The 23,764-nt window shown below is 40.9% G+C and overlaps 2 protein-coding genes across 4 annotated transcripts in view; one reads left to right on the plus strand and one right to left on the minus strand.

Annotated features, from left to right (window-relative positions):
• Positions 1-1,093: 1,093 nt before the first annotated feature.
• On the minus strand, positions 1,094-5,913 carry LOC121067505 (basic salivary proline-rich protein 2-like). The gene is made up of 2 exons (XM_040552103.1): positions 3,754-5,913; positions 1,094-2,429 (listed from the first exon to the last, which is right to left on the minus strand). Exons 1-2 carry the CDS (start codon positions 4,354-4,356, stop codon positions 2,415-2,417), a joined length of 618 nt encoding a protein of 205 aa, XP_040408037.1. The 5' UTR covers positions 4,357-5,913; the 3' UTR covers positions 1,094-2,414.
• The window catches only part of SLC16A7 (solute carrier family 16 member 7), an 86,432-nt gene continuing 66,180 nt past the window's right edge, over positions 3,513-23,764 (plus strand). For 2 of the 3 annotated variants that reach the window (XM_040552070.1, XM_040552059.1), the window contains exon 1: positions 3,517-3,739. The gene's annotated coding sequence lies outside the window, so the exon portion shown is untranslated. Of the gene's footprint in view, positions 3,740-23,764 lie in introns of all 3 variants that reach the window. The other variant, XM_040552077.1, reaches the window with a different exon arrangement.

Below are 23,764 nucleotides of genomic sequence, written 5' to 3' on the forward strand. Positions count from 1 at the left end.
CCATTAAAATCACTAAAAAGACCTCAAACTGTTATGAACCCAAAGGGGAAAGTGTATAACATGCAGCCTCCCCAAAATCTATCTCACTATCAAATGTATGTGGAATGAATAACCAAATGCTTAGTGATATGGTTTCGTGGAGGACTTGTTAGTGTTAGGTCAGAGGTTGGACTCAGTGATCTTGGAGGTCTCTTCCAACCTGGATGATTCTGTGATTCTGTGATTCTGTGAAATGTGTGACTTCTTTTCACACATACACTAGATGGGTAAGTTTGTTTAATTTCTTCAATTATATCACTGAAAAGTACACAATTCCCCCTCCCCCTTGACACATACACACGTGCACACACAGCTCTGAATCTTTGCTAGCTTCTTGAAATTCACATGTAAATTATTAATCACTATCACTAATACATTTTTTATTCTTACCCTTCGAGGGTGGCTGTGAACATTTTTACTTTGAATAATGGGCTTCCTACACTGAAGGTGCTCAGAGGCTGGAAGGATGTAGGATGATGACAGCTGTACCTGGATCAGGGACCTGACTCACTCCTGAGCCCTTGTTCTGCAGCACTCACAAAGGAGTTCATTTGCTTTAAAAAAATGGTGCCACTGAAACCAGGGTCTGCATAAAAAATAAAACCATACACCAACTTTTAATCTAAGGGCAAATCATAGCTTTTTGTCACTTTAAGCAGGACACTAAGCTGTATCAAAACTTGTGCAGACTGTAGGCCAGAATCACAGCTATAATTGCAGGTAGCTTATGTTCAATTTCTGCCTCAGATTAGAAAATTCAAAATGTGATGAAGCAGACAGAAACAGTAAGTCAATTAAGATGCACATACGTTTCCTAGAGAAGCTGTTCTGAAAAGAGGTGTAGAACGAAACTGCATGGGGCATATATGTATACACAGAATATGTGTATATCTATATAATGGTTAACAGGTTAATATCACCTACTATTTCTGTATAACTATGGTAATGTATAAATATTTATTATATATACACACAAAGTATATCTGTTTGTACTGCATGTGGCATTGTACTGTATAGTGAGTTGTATGTACTATGCACAGCAAATACTATACATGATTTATTACATACATCACTGTAAAATTTGTCTGTAATATGTATTGTATACGTTTATAAATGAAGAAATTCTATAATGACATTCATTGAAGTTAAGGCACATCAGTGATGGAAATAGAACTATGCAATGAAAAAACAGTATCAGTTATATCTTCATGCATCTATTGTTTCAGCTCTCCTTTTGAACTTTTGACATTCTACATAACAGTATGTGAACTGTGAATATTTCACTGTAAAAGACAATTCAGCCATGTTCTTCTGCATTTTACATGAACCATCTGAGATCCTCTATGGCCTATGATTTTCTTCAGGGCACACAAAGTGTTTCAATATTGAAGACAGCTTACCACTGCTATAATGCCAAGCATAAAGTTTTGATTTCAGCAACAGCAGCTTGAAAGACCCTAATTTAAACAATTGCAGTCCTGTAATTGTGGGCCTGCCTGGAAGTGACCATCAGTTTGACCATGGGCATTTGTACCAAAGTCCCCTTTGCTCGTAGACCCAAGAGTCACTGCTTGGTGTTCACTCTCCCCTCTGCTTGGTGTAGTGGGCCTCTCTCAATTGCTTTTTGGTCTTCCAAAGCCTGCAGTGCAACCCGATGCCGGGACAGACACTGTGACTGGGGATTCTGGGCACAGGCTCCCTTCCCACAGTTGCACAAGAGATGACTGACACCGCTACCTACATCAAAGCAACTGTGACTTTCACAAGCTGCCCTGGCAGTCACCGTGGATGTTTGCCTCTAAAAACGTCCATGGACTCAGGGAAGTAGCTCAGGTACTACTCAGCTTATGCGATGCCACAAAAATGGCTTGTAATTTTTTGGTCTGTTTTTTGGTCAACACAGCAACAAAAGTGTTTGCTGTGTCGCCCAGAGAACTACTTACTACTCCTTATATGACTACCGTGCCAGGATCTGCCTGGAGACTGGAGTGTACTGGCTGCTTTACAAGCACATGACAAATTACTCTCTCCTTCTGAATCTAAAGAACTGGCAGTGGAAGCTGATGATGCATTATAACAATAATATCTTAGAGAAAGAAGGAAATGATAAAATATTACATTACTGAGCTTTTTGAGTCTGTCTTCTGGTTTAATGTTTGGTTAAAATAGAAAAGTTCATCACATTTCTCACATAAAAGCAAACAAAGCAAATAAGCAATGGACCCAAAGAAACCTGATTTTTATGAACTTGTGTGCTTCAAGATGGCAGTCCTCTGTGCTTGGATTCTTTGACATGTAATAGGCATCGCCGTTCATGCTGCAGCCTTTTCTGGGGTGCCATGCTCCTTTGCAGATTATTTTCCAAACTTCTTTGTTCATTTTGGCTGATGCTATCAAAGGGATGCAAATGTTATTACCGGAAAATAGACTAGCCTATCAAGTCCTTGCCCTGTTCAACAGCTGTTCAGCAAACTGGAATATTCCCAACCCCAGTTCTCTCTCTTCCTTCCTAGATGTAGCCTCAGTTCCTGGTAAGCCTGTAAAGATCCTATTCATAAAGCTCACACCAAACAATGCACATGCAATAAAGTTATATATATATATATAAAAGAATCCTGATAACCATATTTACTTTTGCAACACCACATCAACAACTCTAATTACTCTCTATGCTTCGTAGACTACTTTAAACGTTCCGCATAACGTGCAACCCCTACCTGTGTGAGTAGGCATTATGGTAAAGGTTCTAATTATGTAATTATGTCATTATGTTCTGCAGATTTCCCCATAAGACTTTTTGCCTCAAGGATAGGATTTTCAGAGAATTTAGTGGCCACTCTCATTAATATGTTCATGACATACACAAAAAAGTTCTTGTAACTTTTTCGGGGGGGGGGGGAAGAGAAGAGAGGATTGACTTTTGGAGGGGAGGAAGAAAAGGGGATTGAAGGGAGAGATGACAAAGATTTTCATCAAGAACTCATTGTTGACTGGCCTGTTTGATAAGATGAAGTTCCCATATTTTGGACAAAACGCTCGCTGAGATTTATTTTTTTTTAACATACAAACTGAGTGCTCCTTTCTGCAACCTCCGCGTGGAACAGCAAGCGATCTCAAACAGCCCCATAACGCAAACTCCTCGGCACCCCGCGCCCCGGAGGGGCGGAGAACGGGGTGGTGCCAGCCGCGGGGGGGCCGGACCCGACTCGCCGTGCACAGCGAGGTGCACAGCGCGGTACGCGGCCGGCTGGGGCGCGCATGGTGCCGCGGCCGCCACCCGCGGCGAGGTCGGAGGGGGCGACTCCGCGACCCAGCGTGGCAGGTGGCGGCGGCGGGGGGGGTGATGCTGTCGGGCGGGGCCGGGCGCTGGCTCGGTGTCGCCGGGCTGGGCGCCGCGCCCCCGCCGGCCCCGCGGAGCCGGGTTGGGCAGCCCGGGAGGCGTCTCCTCGGTAGCCCCCGCCCCGCCGCGCCGGTGCCGAAGCGCCTCGGCCGCTCCCCCGCGGCACCCCCGGGATAGCGGCGCCCCGTCGGCCCCGCAGCAGCAGCAGCACTCGGGCCTCCCTCCCCGCGGCTGTGCTGCCGAGGACGCCTCATGGGGGAATAAATAAATTAATAGCCCCGCTCACCCCCCACCCCCCCGCGGCAGCGCGAAAGGGAGCCGGCGGCCGCGGGATTAGATCCAGCCCGAGCTAGAGAGCAGGTAACGTAACCTACCCGCCAGGAGGGAGGAGGAGCAGCGAGGCCGCTGAGGTTGCTCCCGCCGGGGAGGGCTGCGGGGGACGGAGACGGGGCTGCCGCAGCCGGGGGGCGCCGGCGTTGTCGTCGTCCCCCCTCCCAGCCCCCCGGTTCCCCGCGGGAGGGCGGTTGCCCCGCCGCAGTGTCAGTCACACACACGCCCACGAGCCGCCGCCCACGCAGGGACGGACGGATGGACAGACAGACAGAAGGACGGACGGATGCGCTGCCTCCCACCCCCCACCCCGCGGTACCGAAGCATCTGCTGCCAGAGAGACGCCCCGGCGGGCTCCGGGCTCTGACAGCGGTGCCGAGGCCGCGGCTGCGGGGGTGGGGAGCGTGGCCCCGTCCCTCCCCGGCTCCGCCAGGCGCGGGGGGCAGCGCGGGCGGGGAGTGGGGGGGGGGAGTGCCGGCAGTGGGGCTGCCCCGTGTGGCGTCATCAGCGCCGTGAGTGAGGGGCCGTGACGTCACAGCGCGGCGGTCGGGGTGACCTTGGGCAGGGGGATCCGGGCGGACCCCGGTGGTGGCCCCCGGTGGCCCCGGGCCGGGCAGCTCCGAGCCGCGCAGCGCTGGTGGTGACATCCCCAAAGGCTGCTGGGTCTGGTTGGGGGCCGTGCGGCGAGCTGCCTGCGAGGCTGTTGCTGGCGCAGGGAGAGTGCCCTTTCTTCATCGTTATTTCTACTTGGCCTCTGTAGCACAGAGGGGACTCTGGCCAGGGGCAGTCGTAGGCTTGTCCCGAGAGAAAAGCATTTTTCCATGCCCACAGTGATTTCTGTGCCCTGGCTTTGTGGTTGCTGAAGTGTCCCCAACAAGACACTAGAAACAATCATACGACAGCCCAAGAAGCTATGCTGTTCGCACTTTGAAGACCAAAGTGTCCCCCAGTGCTCCTGGGAGGGCAGGTTGCCACGCAGTCCTGAAGGCCCGCAGCATTCATGCGGATTCCCCACTGCTTCTCAAGTCAGAGGTGCACAAGAAAATAAACCAAAGTAAAATAACATTTAGAGAGAGCAGTTTTTTTCAGGCACCAGCCTGAGCTTTCAGCAAAGAAGAAATGTTATTGAAATTATTCTTGCTTTTCCCCAAAACAGCCTTCAATAATCTGAGGGATGCTGATGCCTCATGGAAGCGTCCATTCCTGTTTTGTTGGTGTCTATAATAATCACTCATGTTTCCATAGTGACATCCACCTGTGGGCCTCAAGTTACTTATCAAATAGTAATGAAAGAGGTGCTTGCAGCTTCCATTGCACGAATGGGGCCATAAACTTAACTGCACACCAGTCGCGCCAACAAAATATTGCCTCAGCTCTGTCCAGATGAATCATGATAAGAAAGTTAGTCTTCAAGACAGAGGGAGGTAGACTTATATCTAAAGGAAACAGAAAACTGACAAGTAGTTCAGTAAAGCTTGCAAATGCTTTTATGTATACATTTTAAATCTGGGAATAAAGTATAAATGATTCCCTTCTTATTTTTAAAGACAGCACTCTCCTCTCTCCTTCCATGATTGCCTACTTCGAATATTTTATGTGAGAATGGGTTCTGAATATCTGCTCCTTCCACACAGAGGAAGAAATTATATTCCAATATTTTTATTATTTGTGCAAGTTATTACAGAACTGCACATATCTGTAATCACTCAGCTAACTTAGTTTGGAACACAGTCCTTTAATGTAAGTGGCTTCAGAGCACATCAGCTAATTGTTTTGAGTAGGGCAGAGAGTGGTAGCTGGAGGTTATGTTTTTGTTTTGTTTTGTTTTTCCTTTTCTTGTGGTTGCACTGAGTGATTTTGGTTGATGAATTCAGCATTATTTTTTGAATGTGATAGAAATGTGGGTCTTAATGGATTGCAGAAAACTGAATTCCTACATTTTATGGATAAGAAGACTCTGGATTGCATACTGATACAACTGATCTGAAGAGGTATTTTACATGCAAAGTGATAAAGGAACAGTAGATAGAAACTTTTTGGGGAGATTTTTTTTTTAAATATCCTCTTCAGTAGTCCTTGTTTCTTAAGTAAATTATCTTGTCTTCTTTTTATGACAAGCAGGTGGTTTTACTTCCAGTAACTCTGATTATTATTGGGCCCTTTCCAGTTTAAGGAAAGATATTACAGCTCACCTGATTTTTTTCCTGTTGCAACATCAGGGGATACTTGTGAAGAGTTGAATTTTTCTTGAGTAGATTCCCGCTTTAGCAAATACAGTGTCTGTATACAATTCTGAATTATCTCTATCCCTTAAACTCTTTGCTGGAGTTAATGCTGTTCATTTTATTATTTGAAAATCAAGAAAAAGAAGAATAGTATTTGGTTATGCTAATTATCTGTGATGTTAAATGAATTTCATGTTTCAAAAAAAAAGGGTTAGGTCATTGCCATTAATCACTGATAGAGAATGTTACTAGTTTCTGTTCCTGATCATGTAATACATATGTGGCCTAAAGTTTGCACAACACCAAGGAGTAGATTACATAGGAAAATAGGACCTCACTGACCAACTGTTTTATGTATCAAGTGAGAAACAGGCTGCGTTCCACATATGCATCCCAGTCCAAACCTGCATTCCTTGGCTTGTATGTATTTGCGAGCCATTGTGCCAACTTTCATAATTTTATTGCGAACCTTGGAACAGTCAAACAAAAGTAATGGGGTTATAGGAGTAAGGGGATAATATCCATGACTTCAGGAGTACAGGCTGTTGAACTTACTGACTGGGGAACACCGCTTAGCTTTACAATCTATTGTGTGCTTCCAAGATTTCTTATAGCTGTTGTTCTTAAAGTTAAAAAGTTAAGTGATCAAAACAGCCTTAAGCTTTGAAGAACAAAATGTTAGCTCACCAGATCATGGTGGCTGACAAACACTTTCTCTCTCTCATTTATGTCTGGAGGGAGGTGATTCATCATCTCCTTCTTTTGTTGATTATATTTTTGATTTTAGTTTATACAGTAGTGCTAAATAGTTCCTTTATTTGTTATCATCAAGGTCAAGTCACCAGTTACTTCCTAATATTTTTTTATTTTCAGGAGATGGAGCTTTCCTGTCTCGTGACAGTTGCAGTAACATGTAATCAGGCATGTGCATGAAGAGTGTTTGCTGGGGGTGAAAAAAAAAAAAAAAGAATAACAATTTCCCAAAGAATATTGACATAATAACTAGGGCAATTAAAAAAGTTCCCCCAAAAGAAAGCGGAAAACTGTTGGAAAAGAATGGGACCTTAGCTTGACACTTCATGGTATACTCTTCCCCTTGGTGGCTGTAAGACATAAGATCTTAAGAAATGAAATTGATCTTAATTCACGAAATCAGGAAGCACTAGAGAATAAACTTAAGCCTGAAATTATTATTAATATATACATATATATATATTTAAGTTTAGCTGCTGATGTGTTCTGTTTTAACTTGGCGTCATGGTTATTCAACGTGAAGTACTGAATGCATTTCAGTCCTACCCAACAAGAAAGTGGTGTTCTGAATAATGGTGGAAAACATACAGAATTGGCGAATAACTTTATACAGCAGGAAACTTGTACTGCAAGCCAACTATTGACAAACTGTAGAAAGCCCAAACATTGCATGAACAGGAATATTTCAGAGTAGGTGGATGTGACATTCCGTTCATATGGTTACCATGAAAGATAATGACAGTGTGTGATTTGAACAGTTAAAGTATAAACCTCTGCAGACTAGAGTTGCCCAAACACATGCAGGGTTATTTAAATGGTGCTTGCTTTCCTTCATTCTGAATACCCCTCAAAAGAACACTTTCCAGTTGTTTTGACAGGAAGATCAGTAGTTATTTCACTTTTAGCTCTCTTTCAGGTTTTCTTACGGAGGACACAGCTGTAGGTAATGATCAAGGTGATAATCAATGTGGGAACATTCAGAAAGCACATGCTACGCAGAAGACAGCTCAGGACATCTCCTGTATTCGTGGTTTCTCTTATCTTTCTCTATATTTTTAAGGTGTTCTGATCCTTTAGAATAGCTTCCCGCACCTGCTAGCAGACTCCTGCTGTTCCTTCAGGCATGTGCATGTCCCTCCCATCCTATGGCCTCAGTGGTAGCAGACTGTTGGCAGCATTCCCGGTTTTGGCACACAGGGATAACAAGTATAACACAGAGTTGTAATTGTGTTCAAAGTGTATTCAGCATCAAAGAACTTTTACCATTTGCTGTCACTATGATGGTGATAATGATAGTACGATGATGTATGTTGCCTCATGCATGTGGTCCATGCAACAGAAATTGGTAAAATGAGTCAGAAAACAGCACTACATAATCCCTAAGCATAGAAGTGATTTTATTTTCAAATAAATATATTTTTAATTTATATTTTCACATTCATGCTTAACAACATGCTTCCAAGTATAAGAAGCTACCAATCATTTAGATATTCTTGAAGTCTATGGAACAAGCAAAAAGGAGAAAATAAAGGATGAAATCTCAAATTGTTTCAACATTATACTGTCAACTTTCAGGCTTATACTTCTCAGTGCTTGTTTTCCAAATTAAAAAAATATTGAAAACAAATGCGTACATTGCAGTACTAGAAGAAACAAGCCAAAAAGAATTTACCATTGCTTAGAAAAAAGCACACATGCAACATGCATATTTTATTTTTTTAAACAAAATTGGTTTCTCTTATATCTTATTTGGTTAGTATTGCAGATAGAAAAAATGTATTAGAACTTTTTTAACACTAGAAATGAAGTATCTTGTTGCCTTTTTTCTATTCTCTGGGATAATTATATAAATATTTGGCAGTGAGGGTTAGAATTTTTGAAGTGACAGGGCTGTGTTAGAACTACCAGTTCTAACAACTTGGTTTCTTAGACACTGCTGCTTTTCTCTGCTGACCACATTGGGAGACAGAAATTGAAAGCCTTAACATGAAGGACATTTAATGTTTTGCAACACTATTGAATTAAAATGCCATAGGAGTTGCAGTTACTAAATTGGGCTCCTATAGTTTGCATTCTTAATGTGGCCCTCAGGACAAATTTCAAACAGAAGGGAAAAAAAAACAACTTGATGCAGATAAGCTCCCCATGGGAATGTAGGTGTCTGATTTCTTAACAATTGGAATTGTACGTGCTAAATTCTTTGATGATTCTCCTATTGGTGTGTAAGTTCTCCACTGAACAGGTCTCTTCTAGAAGTCGACTGCTTTTGCATGCTAAGCCAGGGCTGGATTTGGATCAGAAACTTGATGCTGGACCCTGTGTTTTCAGCATCTAACAATGCCTTCTGCTGATGTTAGAAATAGAGACCAAGGAGACATAAACTGCAGCCTAGAACTGATGACTGATTTAAAGGTCAGAAAAAAATATGCCTGAGACAGAGACTCAAGCTGGCTCAGCAAGGAGATTGCATCTGAGAGCAGGTGGAGAGAACAGAATGGACTGTAGAGGGAAGTTGGTGCTGGAGTCTGAAGAAGGCAATGAGCCTATCAACCCATTACCAAACACTTTTAAAGATATACATCTTTGTAGTAATTTGTACATACTATTAAACTAAGGCCTTCCTTTCTGCGCTGAGGAATATATGAGATCTCTGCTCATTGTATCACACACAGGTCCTAACTGGCTGTCTTCCATTAGGCATCCTCTTTCTCTTCCTCTCATCAGCACTATAAAAGGGGACGCAGTAGCCCATGATTAGAAGTCACAACACCAGGTTTTAGCAAGGAGTGACAAAAGCTTGTATATTTTGCGACCTCTGGGTTGTATATTTCAGGAAAATGCATAGAAAAGAATATGCCATAATAGCCTGTATGTATAAAGCATGAAGTATGCATTGTATTGGTGAAGAATAATGGGAAAAGAGATCCTTTTCTCTTGTTCTTGTGCAGATATAATTATGTTGGCTAGAGGCGTATGGGCTTTTGTTCTCATGTTTTTCTGCTATAGTTATCCAAAAAGAGATGTTTTGATATGGTTATGCTGGATACGAGAGTATTATTTCAATTTAGCTTATTTCTCATTCATACACAATACTACATCATTATGAGTGCCGTACATGGCCCGTTTCGCTTTTAGCTATATTAGAATAGTGGAAGAGGTTTATAAGCAAAGCTGATGAATGTAAGGGTCAAACTGACATGAGGCGGAAAAATCAAGGAAGGGCATTTAAAATTGACACCTAAACACACTGTGGTATTTTCTGTCAATTATGTTTAGAGATGCACTCAAACAATTCAACAGTACTGCTAAATTGGCAATTCCTCTGTTTCTGTGACTCCAGTTCTGAATCTTGATCTGCATTCCTTGGTGCTGTTGCACTGTGTTACTCTTGGTTTGCACACAGTAAGGGTTAAGAGACTCTTCTGATTTCTTCTGAAGACTCAGCCTTTTGGATCACTTGCTTTGACTTGCCTTATTTTTTTAAATAAAAAATATTTCTTGTAATTATTACCAAAATCATAGAATCATAGAATTGGAAGGGACCTTAAAAAACATCTAATTCCAGCCCTCCTCCCATGGGCAGAGACACCTCCCACCAGACCAGGTTGCTGAAAGCCCCATACAATCTGACCTTCAGCAGTTCCAGGAATGGGGCATCCACAACTTGTCTGAGCAACCTGTTCCAGTGCCTCACCACCCTCTTGAGTGAAAAATTTCTTCCTAAAATCTAATCTAAATCTACCCTCATTTAGTTTAAAGCCATTACTCCTTATCCTAGCACTATACTCCCTGGCAAAGAGTCACTCCCCAGTTTTCTTGTAGGCTCCCTTTAGGTATTGAAAGGCTGCTCTAAGGTCTCCCCAGAGCCTTTTCTTCTCCAGGCTGAACAACCCCAACTCCCTCAGCCTGTCTTCATAGGAGAGGTGCTCCAGCCCCTTGATCAGCTTCGTGGCCCTCCTCTGAACTTGTTCTAATACTTCCATGTCCTTCTTGTGCTGGGGGCCCCAGAGCTGAACACAGCACCCCAGGTGGGGTCTCACAAGAGCAGAGCAGAGGGGGAGAATCACCTCCCTCGACCTGCTGGCCACTTTTCTTTTGATGCAGCCCAGGATACAGTTGGCTTTCTGGGCTGCAAACACACATTGCTGGCTTGTGTTGAGTTTCTCATCAACCAACACCCCCAGATCTTTCTCCTCAGGGCTGCTCTCAATCCATTCTCCACCCAGCCTGTGTTTGTGCTTGGGATTGCCCCAGTCCATGTGCAGGACTTGCACTTGTTCAACTTCCTGAGGTTTGCACAGGCCCACTGCTGAAGCCTGTCCAGGTCCCTCTAGATGACATCCTTTCCATCCAGTGTGTTGACCCCACCACACAGCCTGGTGTCATCAGCAAACCCAACCCCGCTGTCCCTGTCACCGACAAAGAAGTTAAACAGCACTGGTCCCAATGCTGAACCCTAGGAACGCTGCTTGTTACTTATCTCCACCTGCACATTGAGTGGTTGACTGCAACTCTTTGAGTGCAACCATCCAGATAATTCCTTACCCACCGAGTGGTCCATCTGTCAAATCCATGTCTCCAGTTTAGAGACATGGATATCATGGGGGACAGTGTTAAGTGCTTTGCACAAGTCCAGGTAGATGATGTCAGTTGCTCTTCCCCTATCCATCAATGCTGTAAATCTGTCGTAGAAGGCCACCAGATTTGTCAGGCATGACTAAAGGTATTGACTACCCTTGGTGAAGCCATGTTGGCTGTCACCAGTCACCTCCTTGTTTTCTGTGTGCCTTAGCATAGTTTCCAGGAGGATCTGCTCCATGATCTTGCCAGGCACAGAGGTGAGACTGACTGGCCTGTAGTTTCCTGGGTCTTATTTTTTTCCTTTTTTAAAAATGAGAGTTATGTTTCCCCTCTTCAGTCAGTAGGAACTTCACTGGACTGCCATAACTTCTCAAATATGATGGATAGTGGCTTAGCAATGACATCCGCCAGTTCCCTCAGGACCCTTGGATGTATGTCTTGGATGTATCCCATGGTGGTTACATCCACCCATGGATGTATCCCATGGACTTGTGCATCTTTAGGTTCCTTAGCTGGTCTCGAACCTGATCTCCTACAGTGGGCCTGTAGTGTCCCTCCTATCATTCTTTCAGTCCTTGCCTTTGCCTTCTTGGGCCCAGGCTATGTGGCTTGAGCTCTTGCCAGTGAAGACTGAGGCAAAAAAGTCATTGAGTACCTCAGTCTTCTCCATATCCCGGGTGACCAGGTCTCCTGTTTCCTTCCAAAGAGGGTCCACAATTTCCTAAGTCTTTCTTTTATCACTGATGTATCTACAAAAGCCTTTCTTGTAGCCCTTGATGTCCCAGTCCAAATTTAATTCTAATAGAGTGTTGGCTTTTCTGACCTGTTCCCTGGATGCTTGGACAATGTCTCTGTATCCCTCCCAGGCTATCTGTCCACCCTGCTTCCACCATCTGTAGGCCTCCTTTTTCTGTTTGAGTTTGGCCACAAGCTCCTTGTTCATCCTTGGAGGCCTCGTGGCATTTTTGCCTGACTTCCTCTTGGTTGGAATGCATCACTCCTGAGCTTAGTGGAGGTGATCCTTGAACATTAACTGTCTTTCTTGGGCCACTCTTCTATCCAGGGCTTCGTCCCATGATACTCTACTAAGTGGATGCCTGAGGAGGGCGAAGTCTGCTCTCCCAAAGTCCCGGGTAGCGAGCTTGCTGTACTCCCTCCTCCCTGCCCTCTGGATCCCAAAGTGCACCATTTCATAGTCACTACAGCCAAGGCTGCCCTCAAGTTTCACATTACCCAACAGCCTCTCCTCCTTGATGAGAATGAGATTCAGCATAGCACCTCTCCTTGTTGGCTTCTGTATCACTTGGAGAAGGAGAAATGATTTCTCTGTTTCCAGACAAATACTTTCGTATATCCATCTTCTTTGTCCTTCGATGTGTCATGTGTCTTTCTTTGTCCTCTTTCTTTCTGTAAGAGCATTTTCCTTCTCCCCCTTTATAATAATATATATTATATATTATATATGATAATAATACCTCAAGGTAAAAGGTGAAGTTACTATTCTACTCTGCTCATCTTACAAGCATACTGTGTTTAAAACTGGAAACTGTCACAAACATGCTCACTTGTAAGACAGCTTTTATATGGCATAGTTGATGCTCTTCCATAGTAACAAGTATTTATGTATTTTTTCATGCTATCTTTAGGCTTACAAGTGTTTACATTCTTTACCATTTTTTTTTTTTAATTCTGCCTTTCATATTCTGCCTCCTTATGGTGAGGATAAAGAAAAATAGGTAGCCTGAGAAGGATGACAAGTGTAAGAGGTGAAAATAGAGTAGAAGGGCAAGAGATGTTAACCTGAGGAAATATTACTTTGAGGAATTTCACAGAGGCAAAAATCTTCAAGCTAGGAGAAGTAGAATAAGGGATCATATTTTCTGAGTTGTATTTATTTATCTTCAGATATTTACTTATGTATTTATTTACTGGGAAAGGAGTGGAAAGAACGTTGGCTTTTTCTTTTATTACATCTGTGTGGTAATTGTAGGCCATAGCTAGCAAGGTTTTTGTTTTTGATGAACTGTTGTGTTATCTGTTCACAGTGGGCTCACAGTCTTGGCTGTGCTGTCTTGTATACCAGTATATCTGTCAAACAGAATGCTAATAAAAGATTGAATACCAAATACAATATGAGAAGGGTTAACAATAAAACAATACAATTCACAAACAGTAATACTAAAATCTTGAAAATAAAAAGTGTTGAGTTTTATGGTCGTTGTTTAGCCTAGTGGTTGAGAATATCTTGGATTCCAGAAGTACTTTGCAAAAATATACATTCAAAAACATTACACTTAACACTGTAAAAATGATTAAAGATCTTTAAGATTTCCTTGAGTAATAATAGCTGGTGACCTCAGGAGTGGGAGGTGTGGACTCTGCAGTATGGATTTGTTTAGGTGCTTTAGCGGTGGGCGGGTGAAACAGGCATTATTCTCTACTTACTGCTTGTACGGCACTGTGAAGCCAGGTAACTGCATGCAGCCTGTGAACTCATTCTACAGTGCGTGTTTTCTAGGTTCGTCTGCACATGAACAGGTGGCTGTCCCTCAGTGCCATGAAAAAAGTGCTCTGACATATGAAATGAAGAAATGTCATGGGTACATTGCCATGTCCTATACTGCCCAAATGCATAAGGGAGTGTTGATCCAATTGAAGGTTTCCAACTCAGAATTATTTTTGTGATTAAAAAATGAAGAAATTACTTCCAGTATTCCGTTTAATAATAAAGCTGATTGTTTTATGCAATCTGAAAAATACAGTTATATTGTATTTATACTGTAATCGGATATAAAAAACCTGTCATTTCCATGATTAAAATAAGTTCTTCTGACTCTGACAGCATTAACAGCTGTTAATGAAACTAGACATTCTTGCTTAACTAGGTAATCAGCTTGCATTTCTGGGTGTATTTAAGTATTGCTTAGAAGCTGTATATCTAAAATAATGATTTAAATCCTATTGTTCTCACTCATGAATGCATATACAGAGCCATTTTTTTTCTTTTTCTTTTCCTTGTACCTATTTCCTGAAAAATTAGCAGAAGTATTGTAGTTGACACGTACAAGCTTATTTTAAAATTATTATACTAAAATTGCTAGTCTAATAGAATAGGGTTCTTTCAGAATATTGAATTATACTTTTTATTGAGGACAGAGAATATGTTTTTGACCCTAATAAGGTAGTTACACTTTTTTTTCCATTTACCAGCTTTATCCCAGTTGTATAAATACTTTTTTTTTTTTTTTAAATGCAGAAAAATAGTCTCATCAAACCTAAATTAGGCACCTAAATTGGGTTCTTTAATTTCAGTGTTATTGGGTCCTGGATAAGGAGGTTGTTATCTCTTAATAACTGGAGCTTAAATCCTACTTTCAAGCCAATCCTCTCATCTAACTAACACTCTTACAGGATGAAATCAGAAGTTACAACCATAGTCCGAACAGCCTAGTTTAAAAGTACGTTGTAAAGCAGATACAGTTCTATAAGCAGAGGATGTTTGGAACATTTCTATGACCAGGTTCATAGGAGGACTAATAGATAATAGATAGAAAAGGAAGAATATTTCTTTCAAGGAGAACAATGTGAAAGAAGGCATGGGGGTGAAGGAGGGGAACTTGCTCTGCGTGTTGTCAGTACTGGAGAGTAAGGAGATGTAGATTCTAGACCTAGTAAGAACACGAAAGTATTGAATACTTGGAGAAGATGTTTCACTGCCATTGCTTTGTCTTACCCCATGAACTGTCAGAACTCAATTGATGACCCTTTAGACGTGACTTAATAGTAAATTTAGCCTCCTAAAGAATGAAGGACTCTAGTAACGAAGGAAGTTTTTATTGATCCAACCAAAGCAGAGCAGGTTCTGTTTTCCAGCGCCAAGTGGCTAACACTTACTTCATGGCTATTCTCACTGCTCTGAGGTTGAACTATTTGGTCAGTCCCTGCTAAGTTCATTAATTTTGTGTGTTCTTTTTTGTTACGCCAATCAGGAAGGGAACGGTTTGCATTTGTGTTCCTAAAAGACTAGACCTGAGTTATTTATCCGAACCCCACACAGTGTGGAACCTTTTGTATTTGATTGAACTCATGCTCCCATGGTCAATTTCATCTGTCCCACGGACCTTGCCTGAGGGAATCCCTGTTTATTTCTTCACTTGGTAGACAAGTTTACCTGGGGCCTGCTGGGGGGATATGGGCTGCCTACTTTCTGCTGCAAAAGGGAACCAAGAGAAGCTATTGTTTGTCCAAAAGAGAGAAGAGCTTATGTAAGACTTTTTTTTTCTTTTTTTTTTTTCTTCCCTTCAGAGAATTGGCAATTTCTTGTCTGGATATTGTTGCAGTGATTCTTCAAGCAGGAATAGGAATGCTGGTGACAGCAGTGAGAAGATGCAAGGTTTTGAAAGTAGAGAAAGGAAGGAAAGGTACATGATCTATTACATCAGGCTGCTGGGATTTCATTCTCAGGCAGTCCAGCAATGCATCAACTCATTTGCTGCCCTGCTCTTAAGGGAAGGCATTGTAGCCCAAGATACCTAAAAAAGCTGTGTGCCTCAAAGGGAAAGGACATCCTGTACTGTCAGAGAACTGGCTTTAATTTAAACCCTAAAATGCAGCAGAATAAATATTAGATCAGATTGAGCAGTTCTTTTGTGGACCATAGGTTGACTTTTGAGAGGCTGTTTTTGCTAAGTTTACCATCTTTAAAAAGCACATACATGCACAAAATAGCTGCTGTAGAGCTATAACAAAGTTGTACAATCTGAATCTTTTGTCTGTGGTTGTTAAAGCTGTTATATTTCTCTCAAATACTCAGGGTGGCTTGAAAGAAGCTGATTAGTTCAGAGAGAAAGAAAAAAGAAAAGTGAGCTGTGAGGGAAAGGTGCTGCTGTGGCAGTATTCAGGCCAGCTGGGAGTTGCATAAAATTTACATCTCTCTTGAGGAGTCTGTGTTGGCAGGACTTGTGTGGATTTCTGCCCATAAAAATAAACCTGCTTTACCCTGGTAGATACTACAGCCAAGAGTCTATCCCTCAGGGCTGAGGGCTTCTGCCAGCACAGCTGCCCCTCTAGGCAAAGTAGAAATAAATTATACTTTAATCAGTAAGCGGTATACCTCCTTCTTTTCTTTAAATAAAATTACTTCATCAATTGCCGAGTACTTTTGTCACTATGGTTATGTGAAGTAATACATACCCAAGTACAACTATCACGTAGGCACTATAATGTACACCTACACTTACTGCTTATTGTTTTTCATCATTTGGATGAAAACTGAGTGAACTTCCAACAAATATAACACATATTTAAAGATTTATGTATGTAAATTGTAAGCCTAAAAACTGTAGACCGTTTGTATTTTCTTACAGGCTGGACACAAGTGTTTTTCTTTAACATAATTATGCAACTACAAATACTTGCCAAGTTAAAACTAAGAGTTACAGGAGACTTTCACAAGACTAATACCATTAAAAGTTAAGTTGCCAGAAAAGACAGTGATACAATTCTATTCAAGCTCATTTTCGTTTTCCCATATATTTTGCATACTCTCACAGCATAGTCTCCCCTCTGAAGAACACCTTTTATTTTCTATAACTCACTAATCCTCATGTACACACACTCGGTTCTACAGAATTAGGCTCAATACATTATCTGATCTGACTACAAAAAGATATTTTTCTACTCTAAAAAAATACACTTGCCTGCAAACGCAATAATCCATGAAAGATAAATGAAGGGATTCAATACCGGAATTTGAAGTGACCTGAGTAAAACAGGAAAACTGCAAACATATTAATGATTTGTTCATCTATGTCCTTCATGATCTATTTAAAAACAAAACAAAATACAAACAAACAAAAAAAAAAAACACAAAAAAACCATAAAGTTAGTGGCTATGTTTATACTGCTTTATTTAATGCATTAGGTGATACTGAGATAAGAACAGCTGTTAGCTCTGCCCTTGTAGAGTTACAGCCATCCATAGCCTTAAAAATAATTTTGGAGGTAGTGCATTCTTTTATCTTGTGTATGATTGTGTATACATTCGTATAGATAATGTAAGATGGTCAGAAGACTAGGGGAAACATTAAACATCACTCTTGTGGTGAACAAGCCTGAAGTCAGTTGTGGAGTTTTTGTTCACTTGGACTTTGTATGCTGGCTTGAATGTGTGCTTGAATTACTAGAGCTGTAACAGTAAGAGGGGTGAACCTACCAGCCTTGGAGGTTGGTGGATTAGGAAGGCAGAGTGGATGGCAGGCTGGCAGCATGTGCTCCTGTGGGGCAGGCGGACACAGTGGTGACTGCTGTGGAGGGCTGGCAGACTGGTAGGGAGCATGTGTTTTCGCAGCAGTGCCATTGCTGTGAGTGCCAAATTAGAGGTAGTGAGAAGGAAGCTACTGATATTTCTCTTCAGCCAGAGCGTTTGCAACTTGTGCACAAAGGCACGCAGCCCTCAGTGTGCTGCAGCTTGTAACCAACCCACCAATGTGTTTGACTCATTCTGAAGGGTGATGTGCAAGAGGGAGAGTTGCTACCACTGCCTCTTCCCCATTCCTCACCTTGGAGGCAGATGAAAACCCTTTTTTTTTTTTTTTCCACTGCCCAGGTACAGCAGCTCTGCCTGGTCCTGCTGTTGTCTCTTCATGGTTGATTACGGTCTTCTCCATTCACTTCTTGCTATCTCTTAATGCTAACCACTAAAAACGAGTGCCTGCAGAGAATCGAGCAAGAACCAGCCCAAGAGGCTGTGAGTTCACACAGTGTTGGGCAACGTAACTCTCAGATTAGCATTTTCTTCATACCTAACACACTCAAACTTGTTTTTATTAAGTACTATCATGCCTTAAGGCATGTCTTATTACTCAAGCTCTTGTGTATCTGCAGTTATCTAAGTCAACAAAATAACAAAATGTCAGGCCTGAATGATAACACTTTTTATATAATTCACAGAGAATAACTGAATATTACCTTTTTTTTTTTTTTTCTGCAAATTGATTTACTAGGAAATTCTTGGCCTCATTCAAAAAGTTTGCCACTTTATCTGGCAAACCGTTACTCTTTTTCTGGTCAGTAGTGAGCTCTTTCTCATGCATATCCAATATCTATATCATCAGGAACATCCTTCGCTGTTTTGTTGCCTTGAATAAAATATATTCTGTTGCTTCTACTTCAACATTCACAAGAAATTATATTTAGTACCACACATTTTATAGACTTTAAGAATGATACATATTCAGCTATTACAAAGTACAGTCTCACAAAATCCCAGAAAAAAATATGAGACAAAGTATTTGTACCTTATGCAAATTAATGCCTTATTAGCAGTTTAATCAGTGCAGTCACAAATTGTCTCTAAAATGCTGCCTCTCCAATTTTGCAGCTCTGGGCAACTGTCCAGTCTTTACATAAGGTAAGCTGTCCTCTATGTTTTTCTGTAAAGCATTGAACATTTTTTTCAAGTTATAATTGGTGTGTGTTTGGATGGTTTATGTGATGACTTGGTTGAGTAAATTGTGAATTAATATGGCACATATGAAATTTGTCACTTTTTTTTTTTTTTGTCTAAAGACAGCTAGAGATTTGCTTTTGCTATATAAGACTTGACCTGAAGATTTACTTTCAAAGAGGATAGTATTAGTTGACTATGGTATGTACATAAAGCATGAGGTAGTGTATCTTTACTTTCCCTTTCCATACATTTTCTTCTGTGTAGCCACGATAGCCACAAAAACATTAGTAATGCAGCATTTCTGAGTTGCACATTTTAAAACGTAGCATTTCTGAGTTGCACATTTTATAAACGCAGCAAAAGAAAATCCTGCACAAAATATGAGTATTGTAGAACATGCTGTTCAGAGACTCCTTACTCAGCCCAAATGAACTTACTTTTTTTCTGAGCAATACAGAAAAGATTGCAAAATTTCAGTTTTCAACACCATGCTGTCAAGCTGTGGTTCTATTTCAAGGAAGATCACAAGAACCATTTTTAGAATCCAGAACACATACTTTTCAATTTCTTATTTTATTAGGAGGTGAATAAACAAGAAAAATCACCTCCTACTCCCCAAAACTTAAGATTTAAAAGCATTTGACTGGAATAAGCAAATGGGTCATTATTTCAGTCTCCTGCCATACCAAGAAAATGTATTATGAGCATGTAGGCCTGGTTTCATCTGATCGAATGCAGAGTTCATCAGCATAGATAGCTATAATTGAGCTAGTTATCTAAACTCACTTTATATAATGGTGAGATATAGGCACTTTTAGGCAACAAATTCTTTCACTGTAGCTTAGACATCTAAAAAGGTCAGTGAGATACATCCCAAAAGCCCATTTCTGCCCATTGACTATAAGCGGAACGCAGATACTGAGATCACATGTAAATGTCAGCACTGTCAATGTCAATGTCTGTGATGAATCCCTTCCTTAAATCAGAAAGAGTGACACATTGTGTGTAAGCCAAAGAATACCTGGAAGTGCTTTATTACAAATCTTAATCTTTCCTAAAATACGAAAAGCTAAAATTATACAGCAGTAGAATATGCAGGAGAAATTGAGACTCTCCACCAATATGTGAGGTGTTGGAGGGAATCAGACCAAAATGAATAAATAAATAAATAACAGAAAACACTGTGACCAAATCCCTGTTATTAGAACAAACCATTATTTAGCTTTAAGCACTATTAATACTGCTAACATAAAGCATTCAAGAAAGCCGACATCCTTAAATTGTGATTGAAGGACAAATTGTGCTGGAGTATTAAAATATCACCTGGCTGTATGCAAATGGGATTAGTTTTTAAGTGTCTGTAAATAAGCAGGCATTGTACTGGAACAGACATTAGTGAGTTGCAAACCAGAGTGCAAGGCGAGCATCTGAAGTAAATAAACATTGTGAACCTACTTAGATTTTTACAGTTTAATCTCATGATCTAAGAATAAAATCTCAGCCTCTTTCTGGGGTCTGGATCTCTTCCAGGAGTGAGTGGTTAAATTTAATGAGTATGTGCGTATGTGTGAGTGGGCAACAAGGTGCAGTAAGGCAGCTACATCAAGGCATCCATATCAGAGATGCTCTCAAGTAGCTAGATCCATATTTAAAAATCTACTGCAATTATTATTCACAAAATACCCTGCTAGATTAGTCCTGTACATTGAGTTGAGCAGTAGCCCTACTATCTATACATTTTTATAGACAACAATCCAAAACAGTATTAACTTTATTTTAGTCAAGTTCAAGCTGGCAGTGAGCTGGAGGCCAGCTGTCTGCCACCTTTGTGCCCTGTGCCAATTAGCTCTGTCACTCAGAAGCACGCTTTAATGTGAGCTCTGACCTTCTACCTCATGCTCAGTTCCCTGAATTTAGAAGATTAGGATTGTTGTAGGAGCGGATTTAAGCCATTCTGTTTGCTATCTGAAGTGGGTGGACAAAAGCCGGTTCTGATCCACCACCGTGGTGCCAAGTTAATGCTGTTCTGTTCTGTGCTTGCTGGTGTTGACTGTGCAGTGAGTGTCTCCAGAGGTCAGCTGCGGATTCACCTTCTAGGGACACTGAAGTGGTACTCAGTGTTGATGCTCTTTTCTGCATCTGCTGTTGATGGTTGCAGAGATCTTGAGGTTGCAGCTGATTTATCTTCCCCGGCCCTGTCTCTCCTTGGGTGGGACGGGGAGCCTGTGAAAGGAAGGGCCCCCGCTGAAGGCCACAGTTGTGGGGGAACAGCTTTGCTGACACAAGTGAGATGCTGCACCCAGAACTACATGCAAGTTGTCAAAATCTTAACAGAGGGTGTCCAGCACAGACAATGGCTCGCTTCCTATTTCTTCCCAATAATAGGAAACGCGGTATTGTTGTTACCACATGCTCTCTGTCAGAGTTCAACAACCCGTGTTTACTTCCCTTTTTTCCTCTTATGTGCTTCTGTCAGCAAACACGTTCCCTTCCTGCCGTTGCCCTCAGTGCTGAGATGAATGCCCCTTGCGAAGAGCCCTCCCTGCAGTTCTACATTAGAGACTTACCTATCCCTGCTACATATTATCTCCACTATATTTCATCCTTCCTGAAGGAGCCATTTCGGCTTCAAATTAAAGTTTTAGACAGTACAGAGATCAATTAAATGATAATATTTTCTCATGTTTAGGCCGGTCTTTTTCTTTGAGTAACCCTTGCATTGGGTGCCTTTACAGGAGTTCTAAAAATTGTCTCAATTTCCATGACAGATAGCCACAGCTCTTATGAATACTGCTCATCATTAGCATCCTTATTTTCAGATAAATAAAAAAAAATGGTGTAAGAATTGCTTCTTTCCCTATGAATATTCCAAGTGCTGGGCTGTGAAAGTTGCAACAGTTTTCTCATATAATCCGTCCCAGAGACTGCCTAAAATTCATAAACAATGCACTTCTAAGACCTTTGAGACTTCGATATTTGTTGCACAATGGATATTTGGGACAAGAAGTTTCATTTTTTTTAAGCTGAGTCATCAGAATGTTTTTTTTTTTTCCATTTCACTTCAGTGTGCGATGAATGAGACTGGTGAAAAAAAAACAACTGTAACAACATGTACACTTTTTGTTTGCTTCTTCAGCAAAATAGTTAAGGTCATTATTGAATTAGAAAGGAAGATGTTTTGAAGTGAACTTGTATATGCATTTTGCTTAGAATTCATGAGTGGAGTTGTGATTTGTTCCAAGATACAACTTGCCTTTTATATGCGCATTTATTTTGTCATCAGTATGGCAAATAATTATATTTTTTTTTTCCTATACAAAAATGGTGAGTTCTTGTACAATTTAAGAAATAATAAAAAATAAATTCTGGAGCTCTGAAGCAAATTCTGCATTATTGTCAGCAAAGCACAGCTTTTTGATTAATGTAGTGGCTAGTATTGGTTATTAATACAAAGAAGTTTCTAATTACTCTACAAAGCCTAATGTGGAATTTTACTATGCCTGTAAATGGAACAGTCTAAAAAAGTCTAAGTTAATTGCATATTTATAGTCAATTGCTGGACAATTTTCTTCAAATGAGAAAAAATATTAGACTTTTGGAACTTATTAGCTGGATTGAGTGCCTGCATTTTGCTTTTAAGTTTCTGCTTATGATCTTTAGAGCATTTTGTATTAAATTTTTAATTGGTTGAACAAAATCATATTAATGCTCTACATTTTAAATGTCAAGTTCACACCCACCGTCTCTGTAAATGCTGAACTCCTGCAGCATTAGGAATAAGCGATATGCAGATGTCCCCAGATAGTAGCAGTCATTTTAGAGGCTATAGCATTTAAATGCACTTTTGAATGCACACATTTCTACAGGGGATGATAAAGAAAAGTCCTGTATGTCACACAAAGAAACTGTGAAAGAAACCCTATGCAGAGTTCATAAACAAAGGATGCACTGCTGTGGGATCATGTTCTGAGTCTTGAGCTTCACCATAACCTCTTGTGCCTCAGTAATTTTGAGATGCTTGTTGGTTTGGCAGTTGGTCACACGAAATAAACCATCCAAACATCATGTGTGATCATCAGCCAATCAGGTCTCCAAAGAGTCTTTAAATGTTCAAACTGAACAAAGGCTCTGTATCTACCAAGTTCAGATTATTGTCTTGGACAGCAGCTCCCTGCCAGGTAATGTGCTGTTTTTCTATTTCCTTTTAGCTTTACTTTGTGTAATAGATAGTTTCAGATTACTGTGGTAATCCATGCAAAACTAATTGACTAATTAAATGCAAGACAAGTCAATGCACCAGCATACGTTGCACAATATTTGCTATCGGCTTTTTAATGATTATATAGCATATATTGACAAAAAAAGAGTGAAGTGCTTTAAAGAAGAAATATTCTTACACTCTTCCTACCTCTAAAGATTTGTAACAAGGAGTAATACAACTGAATGGTGAAACTCCCTGGTCTTGTCAGGCTTTATAGATTTGATTGGCATTTTTTCTTCATGTATTTTGCCAACATTCCTGAGAAAATAGAGTTCAAAGAAGAGACTTCTAACGAGGAACTTGAAGAAGTAGCTCAGATCAGTGTAGCTCAGGTCAGATTTCAGAACTGATGGACGTGAAATGTAAATTGGAGTTAGAATGAAGGATGTGATGGAAGTTGCTATGTGGCTATGTGACTTGGACTGAATTAGCGGAGTGATAAGATGGTGGTAAAGAGCACAAGCAAAGTGTTTGGCAGAAGCACAGCTTTTAGGAAACTCAAGAACCTCACAACTCATATACAAAAAGATGAATGAGGGCAGGAAGAAGATTTGAAGACAAGTTGGACACGGCTGAGTCAACAGGCAAGGTAGATGATCTCTGTGGCAACACGTGTGGTAATAAAGAGTAGAGCCTAGGCTGACAGGGAAAATTAATCTCATATGTTCTGAAGTAACATACAATTTATAAATGCAATATCAATTTTACTTACAAGAAAAGTCTTTATCATATACATCTTATTTTCATAAGCATTTGGGAGGGCAGCAATAACATAAGCCCCTTGC

Source organism: Cygnus olor, chromosome 1, assembly GCF_009769625.2.
Source record: "Cygnus olor isolate bCygOlo1 chromosome 1, bCygOlo1.pri.v2, whole genome shotgun sequence".
NCBI classification, from domain to species: Eukaryota; Metazoa; Chordata; class Aves; order Anseriformes; family Anatidae; genus Cygnus; species Cygnus olor.